Source organism: Myodes glareolus, chromosome 6 (assembly GCF_982192425.1).
Source record: "Myodes glareolus chromosome 6, mMyoGla1.1, whole genome shotgun sequence".
Lineage (NCBI taxonomy): Eukaryota > Metazoa > Chordata > Mammalia > Rodentia > Cricetidae > Myodes > Myodes glareolus.
Genome location: NC_142031.1, coordinates 101,870,676 through 101,891,133, shown reverse-complemented (window position 1 = coordinate 101,891,133; position 20,458 = coordinate 101,870,676). Strand labels below are relative to the sequence as shown.

General features: G+C 50.7%; 1 protein-coding gene across 3 annotated transcripts in view; it reads right to left on the bottom strand.

Moving 5' to 3' along the window:
• Nucleotides 1–20,458, bottom strand: part of Dnmt3a (DNA methyltransferase 3 alpha) — a 108,205-nt gene that overhangs the window by 60,305 nt on the left and 27,442 nt on the right. For all 3 annotated transcript variants that reach the window (XM_048436632.3, XM_085691197.2, XM_085691196.2), the window contains exons 2-3: nt 19,369–19,609; nt 5,918–6,022 (exon numbers count right to left, since the gene is read on the bottom strand). In XM_048436632.3, coding sequence (XP_048292589.1) covers nt 5,918–6,022; nt 19,369–19,431 — 168 coding nt within the window. In that variant the 5' untranslated portion in view covers nt 19,432–19,609. The remainder of the gene's footprint in view (nt 1–5,917; nt 6,023–19,368; nt 19,610–20,458) is intronic.

Genomic DNA, 20,458 nt, shown 5'->3' with positions numbered 1-20,458 from the left:
CTCTCACACACACACACACACACACACACACACACACACACACACCTACCTCCTACCCCAACCCCATAGCCTGGTGGGCCAAGGCAGAAACTGTCTCTCTGAAGCCCCAGTTGGAACCATCCACAAAGAACAAAGACCTTTGCAGAGCTGTCTGGGCTTGTGACCAGGCGGGAACCAGTCTTACACAGTCTCACTTGTCAGACTGCAATGTCTTCAGGAGCTGGTGAACAGGGAAATGGCCCTTTCTTCCCAGCGGGACGGACACACACACACACACACACACACACACACACACACACACACACGTCTCCTCTCTTGCATGGGCACTGGCCAGCCCTCAGGCCCTGGCCCAGGTGCCAGCTCCCTTCCTAAGCCCCTCCTAGCCCGGCAGCTGGCTTCCTGTTTCCTGTTGCCGGCACTATCTTGGCTTTCACCAATGCAAAGCCGCCAGCTAAGCAGGCCAATACCTACTCTGAAGCAGGCTCGCTTCCCAGTCCTTGAGCCACTCCAGCTCCCCCAATTATACCTGGACTCCCGAGATTCGTGTCCAACTCCTCCCTCAGCTATATTTCCTTTTTTAAATTATTTTTTGAGACAGGGTTTCATGTAGCCCAGGGTAGCCTTGAATTTGATTCTAGCTAAGGATGTCCTTGAACCTCTGATCCCCCCATATCCCAAGTGCTGGCATGGCAGGCGTGTTTACACAGTGCTGAGCATCAAACCCAGCGCCTTGCACTTGCACGGCAAGCACTTTACCAGCTGAACTACACCCCAGATCTCAGTTTTTTTTTGTATGTTTTCTGGAACAGTTTGCACACATTTTCATATATTAACTTCAATAAGAGCCTTTGGGGACCCAGGCCCTCAAGCCTCATATACATTAGCGAGAAGGAAAGCACAGGGCTTCACAGTAGGGGGTGGGGGAAATCCAAGTGGTGAAACTTCTAATTAATTGTTATTGTGTGTGTTTGTGTGTGTGTGTGTGTGTATGTGTGTTCATGCCATGGCACTCTTTGAAGGTCAGAGGACAACTCTTGGCAGCCGGTTGTTTCCACTCCCCGTGGATTTTTCAATCTTTTACCTACTAAGTCATCTCGACAGCCTGAGGTAAGCCTTTCAAATGGCCTTTGCAGGCAACAAAGCATGATGCTATTGGTCTTTATTCTTGGTCTTGGTCCTTGGCAGTAGTGTAACGAAATGAGCTCCACTTGGAAGTCATGCAAAAGAGATGGTACCAAGGGTCAAACCAACGGAGTCAAGAGGCAGGAGGATTGTGGCAAGTTCAAGGACAGCCAGGGCTACAAAGTGAGATTGTCTCAAAAAAACAGCCAATGCACACCCCAAACCAGCTAGGTGTGGTGGTCGTTCCTACCTGCCAACTCAGTGCCTGAGAGATAGTGGAGGCAGGAGAACCAGCAGATTGAAAACAAATACAGGCTCATGGACTCATGGACTGATAGCGTACCTCGATTATAGAAGGGGTGGGAGGAGGGGTAGGGAGAAGGAGGAAGAAATTTCTAGGACCGGGGGCGTGGCTCAGGCTGAGCTTTTGCTGAAGCTGTGTAAACCAGGTCTGAGCGGCACTGAGTAGGCATGTAAAGAATAAAATAATTAAATTGCAGCTTAGAACCGTCAAGCTCCTAGACACGGCTCTGGAGCTCTCTGAGGACAAGCAGCAACCATGTTTCTGGAAGTGAGGCCTGCAGACCACTGCCATCCAAATGTGTGCCTTCCAGTTCGTCTGGTCTCTTAGTTCTTCACCAGCATGATTTTCCAACCGGTCAAGAAGGGTCTTTCCATCTAAGGGGGCCAAATGAACTTAGGTTGTTTTTTTTTTTAATTTTATTTTACTTATTTTAATTTTTAGTTAAAATTTAATTGTGTGTGTGCATATGGGTATAGGTATGTGTGCATTATCGGGAGGGGGAGAGGAGGTGAGCACGCCACAGCATCGGTGTGGAGATCCCAGGACAACTCCGGAGAGCCAGCTTTCTCCGTTCCTTTTCAGGTTCAGGGACTGAACTCAGGCTGCTGGCTACGAGCAGTGAGTACAAGTCCCTTGGCTTCCTGGACTAGGGCTGGAGAGACGGCCCTACCATTAAGAGCACTTGCTGCTCTTCCAGAGGATCCAGGTCCCAGAACCCACATGGCAGCTCACACCCCGCTGGGCTCAGTGGCACACACCACACACCTTTAACCCCAGTACTCCAGAAGGCCAACCTGGTCTTCAGCCAGGGCTACACAGTGAGACCCAGTGAAAGAAAAGGAGATGGGGGTGGAGGGAGAGAAATATGGGGTCCTGACAGCAGCGAGTGGCTCTCAGCTTGTGGTCCCTTTGGGGTTCGAACAACCCTTTCACAGGGATTTCCTAAGGCCACTGGAAAACACAGATATTTACATTAAGATTCACAACGGTATCAAAAATGCGATTATGAAGTAGCAACGAAAATAATTTTATGGTTGAGGGTCACCACAGCATAAGGAATGTTAGGAACGGCTGCCCTAGAGTCTCAAGAACAGAGACCTGCCAAGCAGGACATTACTGTGACCACAGCTCTCTTCTTTAGTACATGAGACTAGAAGATACATTTCTTCTTCCTATGTGAAGGGCGAAGTGAAGTAGGCTGGACATCCCTGACTTGGGGTACTAGCACAGCAACACCCAAGGGCAGATATCTGAGGATGGCAACATGTGCTCAATCCTGGGGCCGAGGAGGAGCACTTGTGCAGCGCTGCGGGAGTAAAGCCAGCACGAAGGAAGTCCTCTGTGGCCGCACTCCCCTGGGCCTCCCCTCCTCTCCCTTCCTGCCCTCTACAGGCTTACTGGGAGACAAACTGGGTCTCTAATGATCCTTGAGAATCTGGCCCCAGGGCCATGCTGCAGCAGAACACAGAGAAGCCTGCAAAGCTCCTGCTGAGAAGGAGATAGGGACCTCAAGAGAGAGGAAGAAGCCAGGACCGTACACCCGCCCCACAAGAGCAAAGAACCCAGCCTCAGGCCATCAGCAGCTGGCAGTCACCCGGAAGCATCCCCAGGCGGTCTCCCAGTAGAAACCACATTTTCTGAGCTGACTTTCTCTGTTCCCTCCAAAGTATAAGTTGTCCCTTAATTTTTTTTTAAAGCAACTGGAGACAGAGTTTATTTTCATTTAATTTTTCTATCCTTTTTTTTAAAAAAAATCTATTTATTTATTATGTATACAGTATTCTGCGTATTCTGCTGCATGTATCCCTGCAGGCCAGAAGAGGGCACCAGATCTCATTACAAATGGTTGTGAGCCACCATGTGGCTACTGGGAACCGAACTCAGGACCTTTGGAGATCAGAAAGAGCACATCAAATCTCCTGGAACTGGATTGTGTATGGTTGTGAGCCACCACACGGATACTGGGAGTCAAACCAGGGTCCTCTGCAGAAGCAACAAACTGTGTCCCAAACTGTTAGGCCAACTCTCCAGTCCCTCATATCATAACAATACGTTTTAAAATTTAATTTAATTTTTTGGACAGGGTCTCACATGGCCAAGGCTGGCTTCAAACTTAGCTGAGGACGACCTTGAACTTCTAATCCTCCTGCCTCCACACTCATAGACATGTGCTGCCATGTTCAGTATTAATACGGTACTGGGATCAAACCCAGGGATTCATGTAGTGATATTTTATTTGTATTTTAATAAATAAAGCTTGCCCAAAGATCAGAATGCAAAGCTAAGCCACTAGAGGCCAGGGAGTGGTGGCCCACACCTTTAATTCCAGTGTTTGGGAGTCTCACACCTTTTATCCCAGGACTAGGGAGATGGAGACAGGAGCTAGGAGCGATAGGGCTGGGCAGAGAGGAATGCAAAAGGGAAGAGACAGGAACTCTCCCTTTAGGTCTGGAGATTTGGTAGAGGTAAAAGATCTCTTTGGTGATTGGCTGTTTTATTTTTCTGATCTTCAGCTTGAATCTCAATATCTGGATTTTTATTATTCGTGCTACAGATTCATGCACACCAGGCAAGTACTCTACCAACCAAGCCACATTCCCAGACCACAGGGCTTCCTTATAACATTTATCTCACGGCCCAGATTCCTCAGTTAGCTCTCCTAGGAGCTTTCTGTCCAGGGGCCTCTCCTCTGCATCCAGATGGCTGTAGTGTCACCTAGGACACAGGCTGGACCGTATCCACCTTTGTGTGACGTGCACCGCCTCCCCAGGGGGGCTGCTCAGAGGTCAGTACTGGAGCCCACCCCGAAGGCCTGCAGCCTGGCCTGCGGACACTGGCCGCTAAAATTATGCAAGTTTAATTATCTGGCCAGCACTGCCCATTTGGGCTCCGTTTTGCTGTTCGCAAGTACCCAGGAGGGTACAGGCACTCACAGCAGCCATGTTCCAATGAGGAATTGGTCAGAGAGGGTACGTGACCGTACGAGGTCACATAGCTTCAAACTGAGGATTTCTTTCTCCTGACAACCTGTGACTGCCATGGCACCCTTGCTCGGCAGCAGCTGGCAGAGACTGGGTTACGCACCTCGCGGTCACAGCACTCTAGAAGGCACCCTGCCTGCCCTTCTCAGTGGCAAGTACAAGCTCATAAAGGTGGTGAATTGTGAAGCTGGCTTTTGAACCCGGGTCTTCTGGATTCCAAAGACAGTATTTTTCTCTCTGCAATGAAGCCGGATCCAGGCATGGGCTGAATGATTCCCTTCCAGTCCCCATCCCGCAAGTTATTTCCTTATACCCTCTGACCCAGACTTTCCCTCTCTCAGTGTGGTGCCTTCCTTTTGATTTTAGACCGACAAATTGGAGTCAAGGGGTCACTGCCTCTTTATTTGTTACAGGTGGTGGCTCTGGGTCCTCAGCAACTAACTAGAGTGGAGAAATTTGTTCTGCGGATTACAGGCTGAGGCGCCTCAGGGGGGCAGGGGTGTGCCTACAGTCACAGGGGGCCAGCTGCCCCTTGCACACCTTCACCCCCACAAGGTGCTCTCAGGTGAGAGCGTGGGGTAGAAGTACCCGGGAAATCTGCCAGTGCTGCAAGCAGCAAACCGGAAATTCTTCTGAACTCTCATTTCATCCTTTCATTGTCAAGTGAATTTTTCATTACAGGCCATAAAATATCCATGTGTGCTTTATTATTAAAATGTCCTAAATGACTTGCCAGCTAGTCCCCTAACTCCTGCTCTTCCCTCTACAGCAAGCAAATTGGACTTGGTACCCATTAGCTCCCGCCTGGTTCCCAGGCCTCTGGCCTCCCTGGACCTACTTTTCCTACCTAGCTGTGCAAAAGTCGCTGCTCCCTGCCTTGCCTGCCCCCGCCCCATCCTCCTGTTCTGAGTTTACCGTTCTCTGCTGGAAGGGCTAAGAGAAAGGAACCAGCTGGCCTTCTGCTGGGAAATAATTATCTACCGAAGTTAGGCATGAGGGAGGCCGGCTCTTCCAGCCCACAGCTTCGCCACACCCCCAGCTCTCTCCATCTTGAGTAGACCTGGAGCTCCCCAAGACCTCAGCAGCATGGCTCCCTGAAGGAGGAGCTTGTGAGCGTCAGGAGGACCTGCACCCCTCCGGCAGAAGCGCAGGATCTCTTCCTTTCTCTGGAATCGGGCTCTGACCTCGAGTCCTTTCCCCAAAGTTCCCTCCCTGGGAGCAGAGTACCACAGCTAGGGTGCAGCTCTGTGGCAGGGGCCTGCAGGGGCCCTTCTGGAGGGAAGCCAGGGGTCAGAGCCTGGCTGAAATCTCAGCTCCCATACCCACCAGCCAAGTTCCCTGGCCTCTAGTTCAAAACTGGAGGAAAACAGGGAAAGACATGGTGTTCGGGAGGCTCAAAGAATGGAGAATCTAGCAAAGCCCCGCAGCTGGCCTTAATATCCCATGGCCTTAGCCACACATCGCCGCTGTCCACAGCACAGGCGTGGGTCGCCTGAAAGAGGACACTCACCGGTGGGTGCTTGCGCTTCCGGCCAGGCCTCCCCACCTTCCGGGCCGTGGTACTGGGTTCCTGGCGCTCTTCCTTGCCACGATTCTCCTCCTGTTCCTCTCCTTCCTGTGGGCACAGACACACCCGGTAAGGCAGAGCTGACCTAAGAGGCACTGTGTTCCAGGCTAGCTGGACTGGCATTGGCCTCCTCCTGTCCTAATTCCACAACAGTCACACATCCAGGACTGTGCCATGCTGTCCCCACCCTTCCTGGAAGGTAAAGCTGAGCTCCATCCAAATACATCCGGTCTTCATCCAAATACAGCTTCTGGGGCAGATGATGTGCCTAGCAAGCACAAGGCCCTAGGCTCAGCCCCAAGCTTTGACCAAATAAAAAAGCTGACTAAGACCTAGAGGGCCTCCAGGAACACACTCCGTGTGTGTGTGTGTGTGTGTGTGTGTGTGTGTGTTGATTTTTTGTTTTCTTTTGTTTAAGATAGGGTCTCAGCTGGGCAGTGGTTTGGGCAGTGGTGGCCCATGCCTTTAATCCCAGCATTTGGGAGGCAGAGACAGGCAGATCTCAGTGAGTTCAAGGCCAGCCTAGTCTATAAAAAAAAGTTCCAGGACATCCAGGAATGTTACACAGAACAGAGAAACCCTGTCTCAAAAAACAAAACGAAACAAACCCAAAAGACAGGGTGTCACTATATAACCCTACATGACCTTGAATTTGCTACGTAGATGAAGCTTCAAAAGAAACCATCTGCTCCTGCCTCTTGGATGTCAGGATTAAAGGTGTCTGCCCCATGCTCAGCTCCCTTTTTGATTTTTTTTTTTCTTCAAAGGGTTTCTCTGTGTGGTCCTGGCTGGCCTGAACTGTAGACCAGACTGACCCCAAACTCAGAGATCCATTCCCTCTGCCTCCCGAGGACTGGGATTAAAAGTGTGTGTCACCACCACTCTGCTTCTCTTTTGATTTTTAAGACAGGATCTCATTTAGCTCAGATTAGGCTCAAACTCCCTACGTAGCCAAGGACGACTCTGAACTACTACTTCCATCTCTGGGTGCTGGGCATGAGCCATCATACTTGACTTCAACCATACTCGTTTTCTTTCTTCACGTGTAGGTGGATGCGTGTGTGCGTGCACGTGTGTGGAGACCTCAGGTGTTTTCTTCAATTGCTCTTCATCTTTTTTTTTTTTTTCCTAAGACAGGGTTTCTCAGTATAGACTTGACTATTCTGGAGCTCACTCTTTAGACCGGGCTGGTCTCAAACTCACAGAGATCCACCTGCCTCTGCCTTTGATGCTGGGATTAAAGGTGTGCGTCACCACCGCCTGGTTTGCTCTCTACCTTTTAGAAAAATAATAAGAGTCATTACATATAGGGTCAGGTGGTGGTGACTAACACCTTCAATTCCTAGCACTCGGGAGACAGAGGCAGGTGGATCTCTGTGAGTTTGAGGTCAGCCTGGTCTACAGAGTGAGTTCCAGGACAGCCAGGGCTACACAGAAAAACCCTGTCTCGAAAAACCAAAACAAAAAGTTACTACACATATTATTTGTGTGTATGTGTCTGTACACACATGTACCACAGTGTACATGAGAAAGTCAGAGGTCTTTCAGATGATTCTCTCCACCATGCCGATTGTTGAACTCGGGTGGTCAGGCTTCGGGTCACATGATTTTATCCACTGAACCAGATCACCAGTCCTAAACCTTACCTTCTGAGACCGGGTCTTCTGAACTCAATGACACAGCTAAAATGGCTGTCAAGCACTTCCTGACTATGTCTCCCCAACACTGGTGAGCTGTGATTGTCTCACACTCCTCACCCAGCATTTATGTGGGTGCTGGGAAATCTGACCTCAGGTCCTCGTGTTGCATAGCAAGAACTTCACCCACTGAGCCATCTCCCTAGCCCCCATATTTTCCTAATCACTAGACCATACCACAAGGCTCTGGTAATGGATTTATTTCTGAGTCTCTTTGGTTTGGGTGTTAGGTACTGACTTCCTATCTGCTAGGTAAGTGCTCTACCACTGAGCCATATTCCCAGACCACAGTAGGTTTTATTTAGATGAAGAAAAAAATCTACACAGGTACAAACATTTAAGGAGCAAGCTATTGAATGAATCTTTATCGAAAACAAGACAACATGAGAAGAAATGGTCGATTTAGTGATGTTGTTTATAGTGCACGCAGTACTCAAAATGCAGGCCTCTGTGCAGAATACAGGAATTTCGTTCAGGCTGTAAACACTCTTAGTCCACGTGGCCTGGCCCTGATAATGTCATCACTCCACAGAAGCATCCTAGAGACCACGGTACCCCTTGATCCTTCTCACTCATAAAATTCTGTTTGCTTTGTTCCCATTTGTCAAAACCTACTCAGGGCCGAGACCTCTGGGCTTTACCTCCTGGGGCAGAGTCGCATGCCTAGAAAGTCCTGCTTCACTGCTCCAGCCTGGCCACAAACCACCTACAAGTCCTTTTTGACTCAGCAGACTCCAGCATGACTAACCACTGGCAGAAACAATGTTGGGGAAGGGGAAAGCGTCCTGGACCCAGCTGAAGGATAGTAAGCTGCTCTCCAAGCCCCACATGGTATTAGTAGCTGAATAAGGCTTTGCAGATCTCACTGGAGGAGCCAAGCCGCAGAGACAGGGGTACCATGGACAGAGAAGGCGAGGGTGCCCAGGTTTCCTGGAGATTTGAGATGGTCCTCCACACCCCACTCAACTTTCATTTTCTGTGATTTCAAAATAGTCTGTGGTTCACCACATTAATTTTCAGGTATTAGTAGGGCATGCAATGAAGACCTACTGTGACCAATCTCAGGCATCCGACAGACAACAAAGAGCATTCTTGACCTTTATTCCCGTCTGCCCACCTGTCCATCCATTTATCCATCCATCTACTCAAGTCATGCTGGGCAGAAGACCATCACAGCTCAGGTTCTAACAATCCTCTGAAGAGAGTGAGTGAAGGGGACAGAAGGCATACCTCGGCACCCGCTGGTGGGGACAGTCCAGCTCGCAGAGGAGACAGAATACACAGAGGCACAGATGCCATCTCAGGGCAATGTAGGGTCAAGGAAGGTCTGTTGCTAGGCTAGAGACATCTGGCAAGGGGTCATCAGCGCTGGCTTTGGAGGGCACTGCCACTGGGCACTGCACAATGGCATGAGGACAAGGGGTTGGAGAAGGACTGGAAAGGACCATGTAAGGAATCCAGCCATAAAGGTTCTCCGTGAGGAGTCAGCAAGCAGAGGAAGGTCCAGTGTGGGGGGAGAGAATGGCGCCAAGACCACTGTCTCTGGGGTTCCTTTTAGGAGAGGCTGATAAGAAGTGCTAGAAGGCTCACAACTCCCAGGGAAAGGGTCTCTCACAGCAAACATTATGCCATATGGCTGTGACCCACAGCTTCACCCCACACAAGCTGTTCATGCACGCTTTACACGCTCAGTACACTCTTGCCACTGCCGATTCAATTCAAGGTAACCCAGCCCGGGAAGAAGGGGCTGTTTCTCCAGAACCTGGGGAGTACCAGGCAGGGACTATGTGCCAGTGCCAGGCCCGAACCCTATGCCCAGCATGAAGCAAGCTGTGCACAGACCTCCCAGTCTTCAGAATCTACATCCAGGCTTGGCTCCCACCTTCCCTTGTGGCTCAGAAGTACAGCTCTGTGGGAAGCAAGTTATCAGCATACCATTCTAAAATGGAGGGCATGCTCCGCTCGGGGCCCGCCTGTGGTTTGGGCTGCTGGGGAGAGGGCTGATACACTGAGTGGGTGAACAGATGGTCCGGGCCATGCCCTCAGTGACTCCAGGGAGGTGTATCAAGTGGTCTATTCTTGCATCTGTCAGGGGCCTGTTTTACAGTGTCTGTGCTGATGGGTTACGCAAAGGAATGTGGGCTATGCTTCTCAAATGTGTAAGCAGCACTGAGTGAAGGGCATCTCTAATACTGATATGCAAGAATCTGAGCGGCAGTAACCTGAGCATGTGGAAACAGCAACACATTTAGTGGGAACAGATTAGTTGGCCTCCTCATCTGTCAGGTTAGGAGACTCAGTAAGTCACTTTAAGAGCTGGGGGCGGGGGTGGACAGAAATTATAGATGGGGGTTTGGAAAGCGCAGGGCTGGGTGAGCAGGGTCTTCCTGTGCTCTGTGCTCACTAGTCACCACCTTCTCCACAGCTTGCTCTCCTCATCCATAAAATGGCGATCATACTTCCTTCGCAGTGATAGCATGAGCGATAAGTAAGGGGACAGAGGAACACTGGCCCATGACAGTCACTGGGGAACTGTTCACTTCCTCCGGCCTCCATACAGTCTGACCATGTTTCACAGGCCAGCATCCCCAGCACCCCACCCCCACCCCTCCTGGGCCTCCAGCAAATCCCAGCAGCCATCACTCTCCGGCAGACAGATCCCAACATCTGGCTGCTGCCGTTGCTATGGTGAGCTATGCGGATGCTGGGGCTCCCCGACTTTTCCAAATTGGAAGGTGGATTATGTCATTCTACAGAGCTTAAGCCTCCTCTGAGGGGAACCCCAGGGGCCTGCAGGATCAAATCCAGCTCCTAGTTCTTGCAAAAGTCCCCTGGGCCCTTGCTTGAATGCCTGTGTCTCCTTTCCATCCCAGGGCCCCAACACAGGCAGCAGGTGCAAAAGCGGCTGCTTCCCCCGGCATTTAGGCATAGTTATTTCTTCTGTCTGAACCACCTTTCCTGAAGGCTTCCCAGTCTCATTTCCTGGGCTTGTGTCCCCTGGTCTTCCTCTTGTCCCTTACGTAGACTGAATGGGTAGATCCTGATAGACAGGGTGTCTATGCTTGTAATACCTACTACATAGGAGTTCAACCTGGGCATTATGCTGACTATGAGCTTCTTAAAGGAAGCAACCAGGGCTGTTGTTTATTTTTGGTTTTGGAGGCAGAGTCTCACTATGAATTTCAGGCTGGTCTCAAACTTGCAATCCTCCTGCTTCGGTCTCCCAATGCTAGGATTATAAGCATATACTACTGTGCTGGGCCAATCAGGACTTCTTGGGAGGTGGAGGCAGGAGGATCAGAAGTTCTAGGCTAGCCTAGAGTGCTTGAGAGCCTGTTTCAAAACCCCAAAACAAAATGAAGAAAGGCCTAGGATGATGCGCCTACACAAGACAGACGCTGGAAACCCTTGGATGAGTGACTATCACATAGCGGATACTCAGGAAAGAATAGAATCCACATACACAAATGAGATGCACACACAAACCTACAAACCTGGGCAAATACACAGTGCACAGGGCTCCAGAGACACAGAGATCTTTGTTTCCACAGTCACAAACAGGATTATTATGGTTTTAGCCCAGCCTGGTCTAAAACTCATTATGTAGCCCAGGCTTGCCTCAAATTTAACACCAATCCTCCTGCTTTACCCTCTCAAGGGCTGATAACAGGCATGAGCCACCACACCTGTGTTCTTTTTCATATGTTACTGTTTGTTGGGGAGGCCCTCAGGGTGGGACTCGGGGTGTCCACAATTCCCTGGTCCTGCTGCCTTCATCTCCCAAGTGTCAGGATTACAGACACATGCCACAACCCCAAATGTATCTTCTATACCTTAACACAATGGTCACTTGCCAGTTCTGGAGTCTTTACAGTGTGTGGGCACCTTCAGCAAGGGTGTCCTGCTAGATCAAGTGGTTCCCGTCAGCCTCTCTCTAAACTTGAGGCTATGGTTTGACCTACATTTTAGTGCAGCTCACAGGACGGATTATTTTAAGCCACGCACGCCTGACAAGCTTGACTATGCCAACAATAATCGCTCACGTGTGTACAGTACAGCAGAATCCACATACTCTTTTTTGTTGTTGGGTTTTGAAACAGACTCTCAAATATCGGAGGCTGGTCTTGAACTTCTGATCCTCCTTTCTCTACCTCCTGACACTAGGATTATAGGATTATAGGTCTGCACTACCATGTCAGGCTTTTTTATTTTATTCTTCTGATTTACAGGAACCAGACTGGGTGTCATGTTTTCCCATGACACAGATAGTAAACAAGAGAGACTATGAGATTCTTGGAAGGCAGAGATGCATGTGAGAAGGCCTTCAAAACAAATGGTTCTACCTTCTCATTCCCAGCCTGTGGGTCTTACCAATGTAGCTGCCATTATATCCCCCTATGTCATGTTCTACACACACATGTGCAAGCATACACAGCAAAAACACGAGTGATGCACACTGACAGCACACCTGATATTCACTGGCACACATACACACTTATTCATGCTTGCCTCTTCATGCCTAGACACAGGTACCCTTGCCCCACAAAGAGATATTTTGCCAGAAGCCCTTTCTCAAAACAGAAAGACATCCATGCTTCTATCAGTGCTTAGACCAGAAGCCACTGACCCAGAATCTGCTGATCGGATGCCTCAAGTTGGTGTTTGAGTCAAGGGGATGAACGTGCCAGATCTAGCCAACTACCTGCCCAGGCCTCCCAGGACAATAAGCATGTACCGTCTTTGCCAGCTGGCTGATCTCCCAGGGGCTGTCTGTGGCTGTGGAATTTGATGAAAAGAATTGTCCTCTGCAGGAGGCAAAGCCCTGCCCGGCCGCCAGAGCATCCTATGGCGGGAGCCCTAGCAGGATATGGCAGACTTGTACAAAACACGCACAGCTCTCACATGTACACATTCACATGCGGACATGCCTTGTCCCCCGACAGATGTGGTTCTCGCTACACAGCAAGGGGCAAAAGCTGAGCCCCAGGAATCCCAAAAATTGCTCGAGATCAGTCACCTCTGAAAGCTCATTAGCCCTTTGTTTCAATAATTCAACAGTAGTCAGTAAACATTCGGTGGCTTCATAGGATAAATACTGATGGAAATTGTCCCTTCTAGCCAAAGGTCACATCCCTGGAGACAGGAGTCCTTTCTTAGTGTCCCTTTGCAGTCCCCTATAGATTATGGATATTTGTACATAGCAGGTGCTTCATACATGTTAAAGAGTTAGTAATAGTTTTGCCTGCCAGGACATCCATCCTGCCTCCATAAGCCTGCCTCACTTACTTCTGGAACAAACACTAACACAGTGGGCTGGATCTCACCCTCCATCAGCAGGCGAGGCAATAGTGATGTGATGAAAATATCCACTGTGTCCTCCTAGGTACTGAACACGAATGGACTCAGTCTCGAGCAGGAGATGACATAGAAATGAGCCCGTGGCCGAGAGGTAATGCTGCGGTGTACAGTGGAATGGCTGGCAACCCTGTGGGCACTACACCCACTCATGCCTGCTCCTTCAGCAGCCCACTATGGCTCTGGACTTCCCCTGAAGGCCACCTGGCCTCTGTCAAGTTCCCTAGCATCCTTTGGATCCCAACCTGTTGAATGGGGATAAAGGCAGCAGGCATCTCCCAGGTTACTATGAACAACTGTGTTTAAAGGATATGCCTCAATAACTTGCCACATCATACAGTGAAGTAAGATACCTATGGCTGACACCTTAACTGTCCTGCGGCACTGCAAAGGTAGCCACAGGTACAACCAGGCCTCCTGGGCCCAGGCCAAGAGCCAGGGCAGAGGGGTCATTTCCTGTCCTAGGACTACTCACTAGTTAAGGTCAGCTCTCCTTGCTCCCTCTACATCACTGAGTCCAGTTTTCCCTACACTTACCCTAGGGAGCCTGCTTTCCTAACAGGGCTGAGCTCTGATCCTCACCTTATCATTTACTGCAGGAAGGACCCAAGTGACGACAGTCCTGGCTGGCGGCCCTGCGCAGGCTCCTGGAGCTATGTCCAGCAGGCTATAGACCTCACTGCCACTTGCCTTGGTTTCCCTTCTGTTCCATGCATACAGGGACCTCAGGCCTTTTGTGCCTGCAGACCTGGAGAAGAGCTTCTCACATTTCTGGCTCAGAGAGGGCTCCAGGTCACACTCAACACACCCCATCCTGCCTCCCTTCCCCCAAAGCCCCGAGGGGCCTACCTCCAAAAAGGGGCAGGCAGACAGGTAGGGGTGGAGGCAAGCAGGCAGGCCACAAGCAGAGGGACAAGTGATAGTTATCTAAAATCTAGATTAATTAGGCTAGCTTACTATGTAGCAGGTCCCTAAGTTAATCAGTCACTCACACACGCCATTTCCCTGAAGTATCCCAGGCAGACATGGAGCTGGCTCTGCCGCTGAGTCATGCATGAGAGCCCTGATGCGAATCCAGGTCGGTCTCTAGGGCCTGGCTGACCCCACCCAAGGCCTTTCTGACAGCATGGCTAAACTGGATGGCTCACAGCATCTAACTTTAAAGAATTTTAGACAATATAAGCCAAAGCCTGAGTCCTGGTCAGTTCTAGCGGGCCATGTACATCAGAAGCCTGCCGCAAGTGCCAAGTAGTCAATTACTCCACTAAGTAGAAATATACAAGTCATTACCATGGGGGAAAGAAAAAAAAAATCAACTTTTCTCTATTTCAAAATACTCTAGGGATGTGGGCGAGGGGCTGGGAAGATGGCTCAGTGGCTAAAAGTGTGCATTGCTTTTTCAGAGGACCCGAGTTCTACTCCTAACACTCACATTAGGCAACTCACAGCCAGCTGTGATTCCAGCACCGAGGATGTGGCACCTCTAGCCGCCAGACTTCTACTCATATGTGACACGCGCACATACGTGACACGCGTACACACACATGGCATATGCGCACACACATGGCATGTACACACATACATTATATGTGCACACACATGATTTAAAATAAATGATTTTGTTTTTGTTTTTGTTTTTGTTTCTTGAGATAGGATTTCTCTGTGAAGCTTTGGAGCCTGTCCTGGTACTCTCTTTGTAGACCAGGCTGGCCTCAAACTCACAGTAATCCATTTGCCTCTGCCTCCCAAGTGCTGGGATTAAAGTCATGTGCCATCACTGCCCGGTAAAATAAATGATTTTGAAAAAAATTAAATAAAGGGGGCAGGAGAGATGGCTTAGTGGTTAAGAGCACTGGCTGCTCGTCAAGAGAACCCAGGTTTAATTCCCAGCACCCACATGGCAGCTCACAACTGTCTGTAACTCCAGTTGTAGGGGATCTGACACTCTCACAGAGACATACAAGCAAGCAAAACACCAAAAGAAAAATTTTTTTTTAAATAAAAATATAAAAGTCCTCTGGAGATGCTCTTCAGAGGAGCCTCTAAGGAGCTGCCAGCCCCGAGTGAGCATGGAGGGAAATCTAAGCACACACAGGCAGAGGAGCCCCCAGAACGCTCCACGTTCCTGCAGACTGTGGACCGACAAACAAAGCCAGGATTTGAGGCTGGCAAGGACCTCACCCAAGGATGCCCTTGAGCTCTGTGCCACACTGAGGAAGAGCTCAGTGCCAAGGGAACCCTGTACTTGCCAGGCCTCTGGGCTGGAGGAGGGAGGTAAGAAAAGAGCCCTAGTCTTAGCCCCATGCACACCTACACACACACACACCTACACACACACACACACACACACAGTTTGAACTCTCCAGCACAAATCTGCACTATTGCTGTCTCCTCCACCCAACAACAGGAAGGGCAGGAGGGGTAAGCTGCCCGAGGACTGGCCCGACTGCCATGGCATGGAACTTACCATCTTTGTTCCCTCCTATCCCTGTCCTTCACTAGTCCTCCAGACTTGTGGAACTGAGCTGAGTTAGAAGCTACTGGAAAGGTAAGGAAGTCTGAAGACAGGGTTGGAGGGAGGAAGAAAAAGAACAATACATCCAAAGAGTAAGGGATGTAGAGAAGTGAGATGCCCATAGTAGTGTCTGCAATGAGGAAGATTGTGTGCGTGTGTATGTGTCCACAATCCTACTGGAACAGAAGTGCCTTTGACATCCACAAGGGAAGAGCTACACAAACCCTCAACTTTCATTGTAAATGAACACCCTTAAACCTGCAGCAGGAGAAACCCAGGCAACACTTCTGGGAAGCACAGCTGGAAGCCGCTGCTCACTCCACCCCCTGAAGAACACTCTGGGAGACTTCAGACCAGTGACTTAGCATTTCCAAGCTTCAATTTAGTCCTTAATAAGAGACTATCATAAGAATATCCATGCCTTTGGGGTAAGTATAAAAAATAAAATAATGCAAGTGGCGTGTCTAGCAAACAATCAATGCTCAATGCATCTTGGCCACAAAGTATCTGAAGCCAGAGCAAAGGAAGCAGTCAGGTAATGGAAAGAGCCTAGAGCCTAGACCTTGCCTGCTCCAGTTCATATGTGGGGGCTGAGGAAGCCCCCTGAATGTTCTTGTTTCTTCCCCTCCATAGGGATGACATGTACTTCCATTTCCCCTAAGTTCCTTGACTCCTTACTTGCCTCTTAGAGCCCCAGCCCTGTGCTATAGATTCATTTACCAAGGCACTGCTCCCAATCCCCCCATGAACCCCTCTGCTTTCAGTCTCCCCAAGTAGCAACCCCTGCCCAGCTCACAGATGGCAGGATGCAAGAATGGGGTCACTTCTATAGTCCCCTCTGTGTCCTCTGAGGTGAGCACGGCCCCTTTTGTCTTTCACCCCAACTGCATCTCATCTGTCTGGCCCTGGGCTCCCTGGTGGAGTCTGATGCCTCTTGGCTCCCATCCACAGCATTCTTCCTACTTCATGCCGCTGCAGACCCTGGGCAATCATGTGCAAGAGAGGAGCTGTAGACCCCACCCTCCCGAGCTGTAAGCGACAGACCCCTAGGGTCCCTTTCCTGAGCTCTCAACTCTGCAGGTCAGGCCGGGGCTCGCACCATGCAGTTCCCACATGTTGGCAGGGGACGCTGATGTGGTTGGTTTGGGAGTCACATCTGAGTCACGCTGGTCTCCTGCAAACTGTAACCCATGAGAGTACAGTCAGGGCTTTCCTGGAGAGGAGGGTGATCGAGGAAGCAGTCAGCAGGAGAGAGGAGGCAAAAGCAAGGCCCAGGAAGGGCACAAATGGTATCTGGAGGCAGCAAGGATAAGGCTAGACAAGCAGGTGGGGCTGGTGAATGAAAGGGCCAGCAGGAGCCTCACCGCTACCCTCAGGCTCAGCAGATGGCTCCATTGTGCCAGGTGTCTGCGGCACCTCTGGAGGTTCTTTGGCTATAGAGCAAAGTCCATGTTCCCCATATGCAGCTACACAATGTCCCTGCCCTAGGCTGGCTTTTAAGGACCATTATGGCAACTGTCAGTGTCTGTACCTGCCTTTACCAGGTGTCTGTGTGCTGCAGCTGGAGCCAGTCCATAGGTGCTAGGGAGGGGTGCCAGGTGAGCCAGCGTATGTGCTGTGGGTGTAGGTGGTTAGAAAGGAGGCCCAGCCAGGCCCCAGCCTTTGTCTATCCAGACTGCTGTCATCTTTTGGTATAATGGCCCCTGCCAGTATGTGAGCATGCTCTCTCTATCAGTCCCGGGATCTAGGACTGGGTGTGTGCTTGCTGCCACCTGAGCCAGAGTAGTTACTATGGGTAGATAATAATAGCAATCGTAATCCCTCATAATTGGACCAGACTTTGCTGTCTGCAGGGCATTTCCCTGCCTGTGACCTCATCTGACTTCCACAGGCACCCTGTAAGGCAGGCAAGGCTGGAGTCACTATTCCCATTTTCCAGCTGAACAAACACAAGCCCAGAGAGCCTGAAGTCACATCTCCCACAAGTGGCAGGCCCAGGGCTGGGGCCTGGGACTTTTGACTCCTTTTACTGTTCTTCCTCTGCTCCATACAGAATTATCACAACACAGAGACCATCAGCCTTGCAGGATGGGGTGCACAGTCCAACAACAGGAGTCTGCCCCATCTGTGGGGGTGAAGAGCATGTGAAGGGGTGTCAGCATCCATCAGAGTGTGGAGCCAGGGCAGAGGAGGCTCAGCATCACCCAGTCTAGCAGAGACACAAAGCCAGGCCCAAGGAAAGAAGGGAATTAGCTATAGCACGGCTGCCATTGCAGAATACAGGAGACTGTATTCTGTGCACTGTTTGAGGTCAGAGCAAGAGGAATTGAGGAAGCCTGCAGGGAACTTAGACTGTCTAGTCATTTCCCATGGGATCAGAAGGGAGAGGCTGGAGGGCTGGGGATGTTGTCCAGTGAGCAGAGTATTTGCCAAGCACACACTAGGCTGGGTTTGAACACTGTATAAACCAGCTGAAGTAGCACAAGCCTAGTGCAGCACTCAGGAGGTAGAGATGAGAGGACCAGAGTTCAAGGCCATTCTTTGCTACAATAGGGCATTTAATGCCAGCTTGAACTGTGTGAGACCATGTACAAAAGAGGGAGGGGGTGAACTGAGAGCTCCCAAGAACCCAGTTCAGAGGCACAGATGATTCCTGCCTTGTCAGTACATATGTCTACACACACACACACACACACACACACACACACAGAGCAATGTGCAGGGTTGCAGGCTGGGGCCCTGGACTTTTTGTGTGCACCCCTATCTGTATGTGTGTATATTGGGGGTGGGACCCTTGTGTACATCAAGTCTATGGGTGGCTATGGTAAGGTAAGATCCAGGACCCCCATTTGGGCTTACCAGAAGCTCAGCAACCCCTTCTGTAAATCAGGGCCACCTGCCTTACCTCACACGCCTCAAGGGTTGTCACCAGGACAAAGAACAGTGATGGAACACACCAAGAACACAGAGACACACATGAACATTAAGGATGAACGAAGCAGGAAGGAGCCAAGTACAGGTGAGGAGGACTCCCGGGTGATGCCCTTGCTCGGAGGCTCAGGGGCCCTACACCTGAGCTGCGGCCAGCCCTTGTCAGAACAAATTTCACACCTCTCCCAGAGGCTCAGAATGGCAGGACAGTGAAGTGCATAGACTGACCGAAGAGGTACAGACTTCAGGGTTGGAGCTTCCAGCCCCAGGTCTGAGGTAACTTTTGTGGTCCCTTCGGGGGTTCCCACCCATTTGATGAAATCCCTTTACTGATCTGACCCGACCTGGAGCTTAGTAAAATGTCACCTCTCATGGGACTCTCTGAAAGCACAGAAGTCATTGGTTGGATGGCCTAGAGCCACATCAAGGACTACCCAGTGATACTCGCTTTGGAACCTGGGTAGGTGGTGACATCATTATCTCCAAAGGTTGATGATGTCACTTGGTCCTGAACATCTGAACACAGCCACGTGCGTGAATGTCTGTGTGGGCTGATCACCTCATGTCGACAGTGCCTCAGAAAGCTACTGAATAAAATGGGGAAACAGGCAGATCCAACACAGAGGTACAATGGCTTATCTGACATTATACAGTACAGGGCAGATCCAAAAAGAATTCGACTCCCCTACACGGATGAACCCTCAATGAGACACCGCCGAGAGCTTGAGTCTGTGCTCAAAGACCACCGTGGTAATAGTGGTCCTAGAACCAGGACTACCCGGGTTCAGAGCCCCATCTCACCTCAGAATTTAACCTCTCGTTGTGTGGGGACAGGTCCCTCTCCCTCCCTGGACACCAGCCACAGGGTCCCCTAAAGAGCCAAGTGGGCTGCTCACCTTTCTATCATCCTCCCGCTCCAGAGCGGAGCTGCTGGTGTCCCCGGGGCCGCTGGAGGGCATTGCTGGCAGCTGGGCAGTAGGAGGCAGGCTGGGGCTTCGAGGGTTCTGTGGATCTGCTGGGCTTCAGAGATGGAGTTTTTGTGGTCTTTGTAAGCAAGAGCTAAAACTTAAACATAGATCCTGATGTCAAGTCCCCAGGAGAGTTGCTGCCTCTGTGCTGGCCTTCAGGTGGCTCTGCCTGTGGAGAAGAGAAGCTCATCAGCAGGGCACAGTCGGGTCCCTCCCAGAACTCCAGCCCAGGGCCAGCCGGGCCTCTGACCTCTCTTCTCTCAGTTTCGCCAGCACGTCAGAGCGTGAGAAACTGAGGCAGACTCCACCTCCTCTGAGGGCCTGGAGACTATGACAATCCCTTTCAGAAACTCAAACGTGTAGTGTGTGCCACTTTTGGGACTTCCAGAAGCCTCCTGCTCCTCCCTTCTCTGTTTTTCTTCCCTCTGAACATTTCCGCAACTCTCCCTCCTACCCCAGCCAGTCCCTGGGAAACCCCAGTCACCAGAGGCCCCTAGCCCAGCTACATTTTCCTTCTAATCTGTCCTCACCCGACCCCCACCCCCACCCCCACACCGCTCCTCGAGTGGAGGAGGAAGTGAGCAACAGCCACAGGATGTAGTGAAATGAATGTCACTTTGCTCAGCCTGCCCAGGACCAGCACCCCACTAACAAAGCTGAGGGCCTAACCCAGGCTGAGCTGGGATATAGGTTTGCTGGACTCTGGGTACGAGGGGTGAGGACAAGGCCCTAGCCTCACTGAAAGACATGCAAGCGCTCTCTGCAAGCCCTCTCTGGCCCCATTTGCCTCAGAACTGGTGGGCTCGAGCCCTTCCAAATACACACTCAGCTGTATTTTAGGGGCTTTTCTTCCTCCTCCAGGTGTGGGCCGCAAGCCAGTGAAATAACAAAGCCTGAGCCTCAGGCCACAGCTCAGGGTGGCTGTGTTACTGCGACAAATCAACCCCCTTCACTCTGAGACACACACAGCGGTTCCTGCTCCCCCCACCCAAGAGACAGCGCCAAGCCCCTGCCTTGA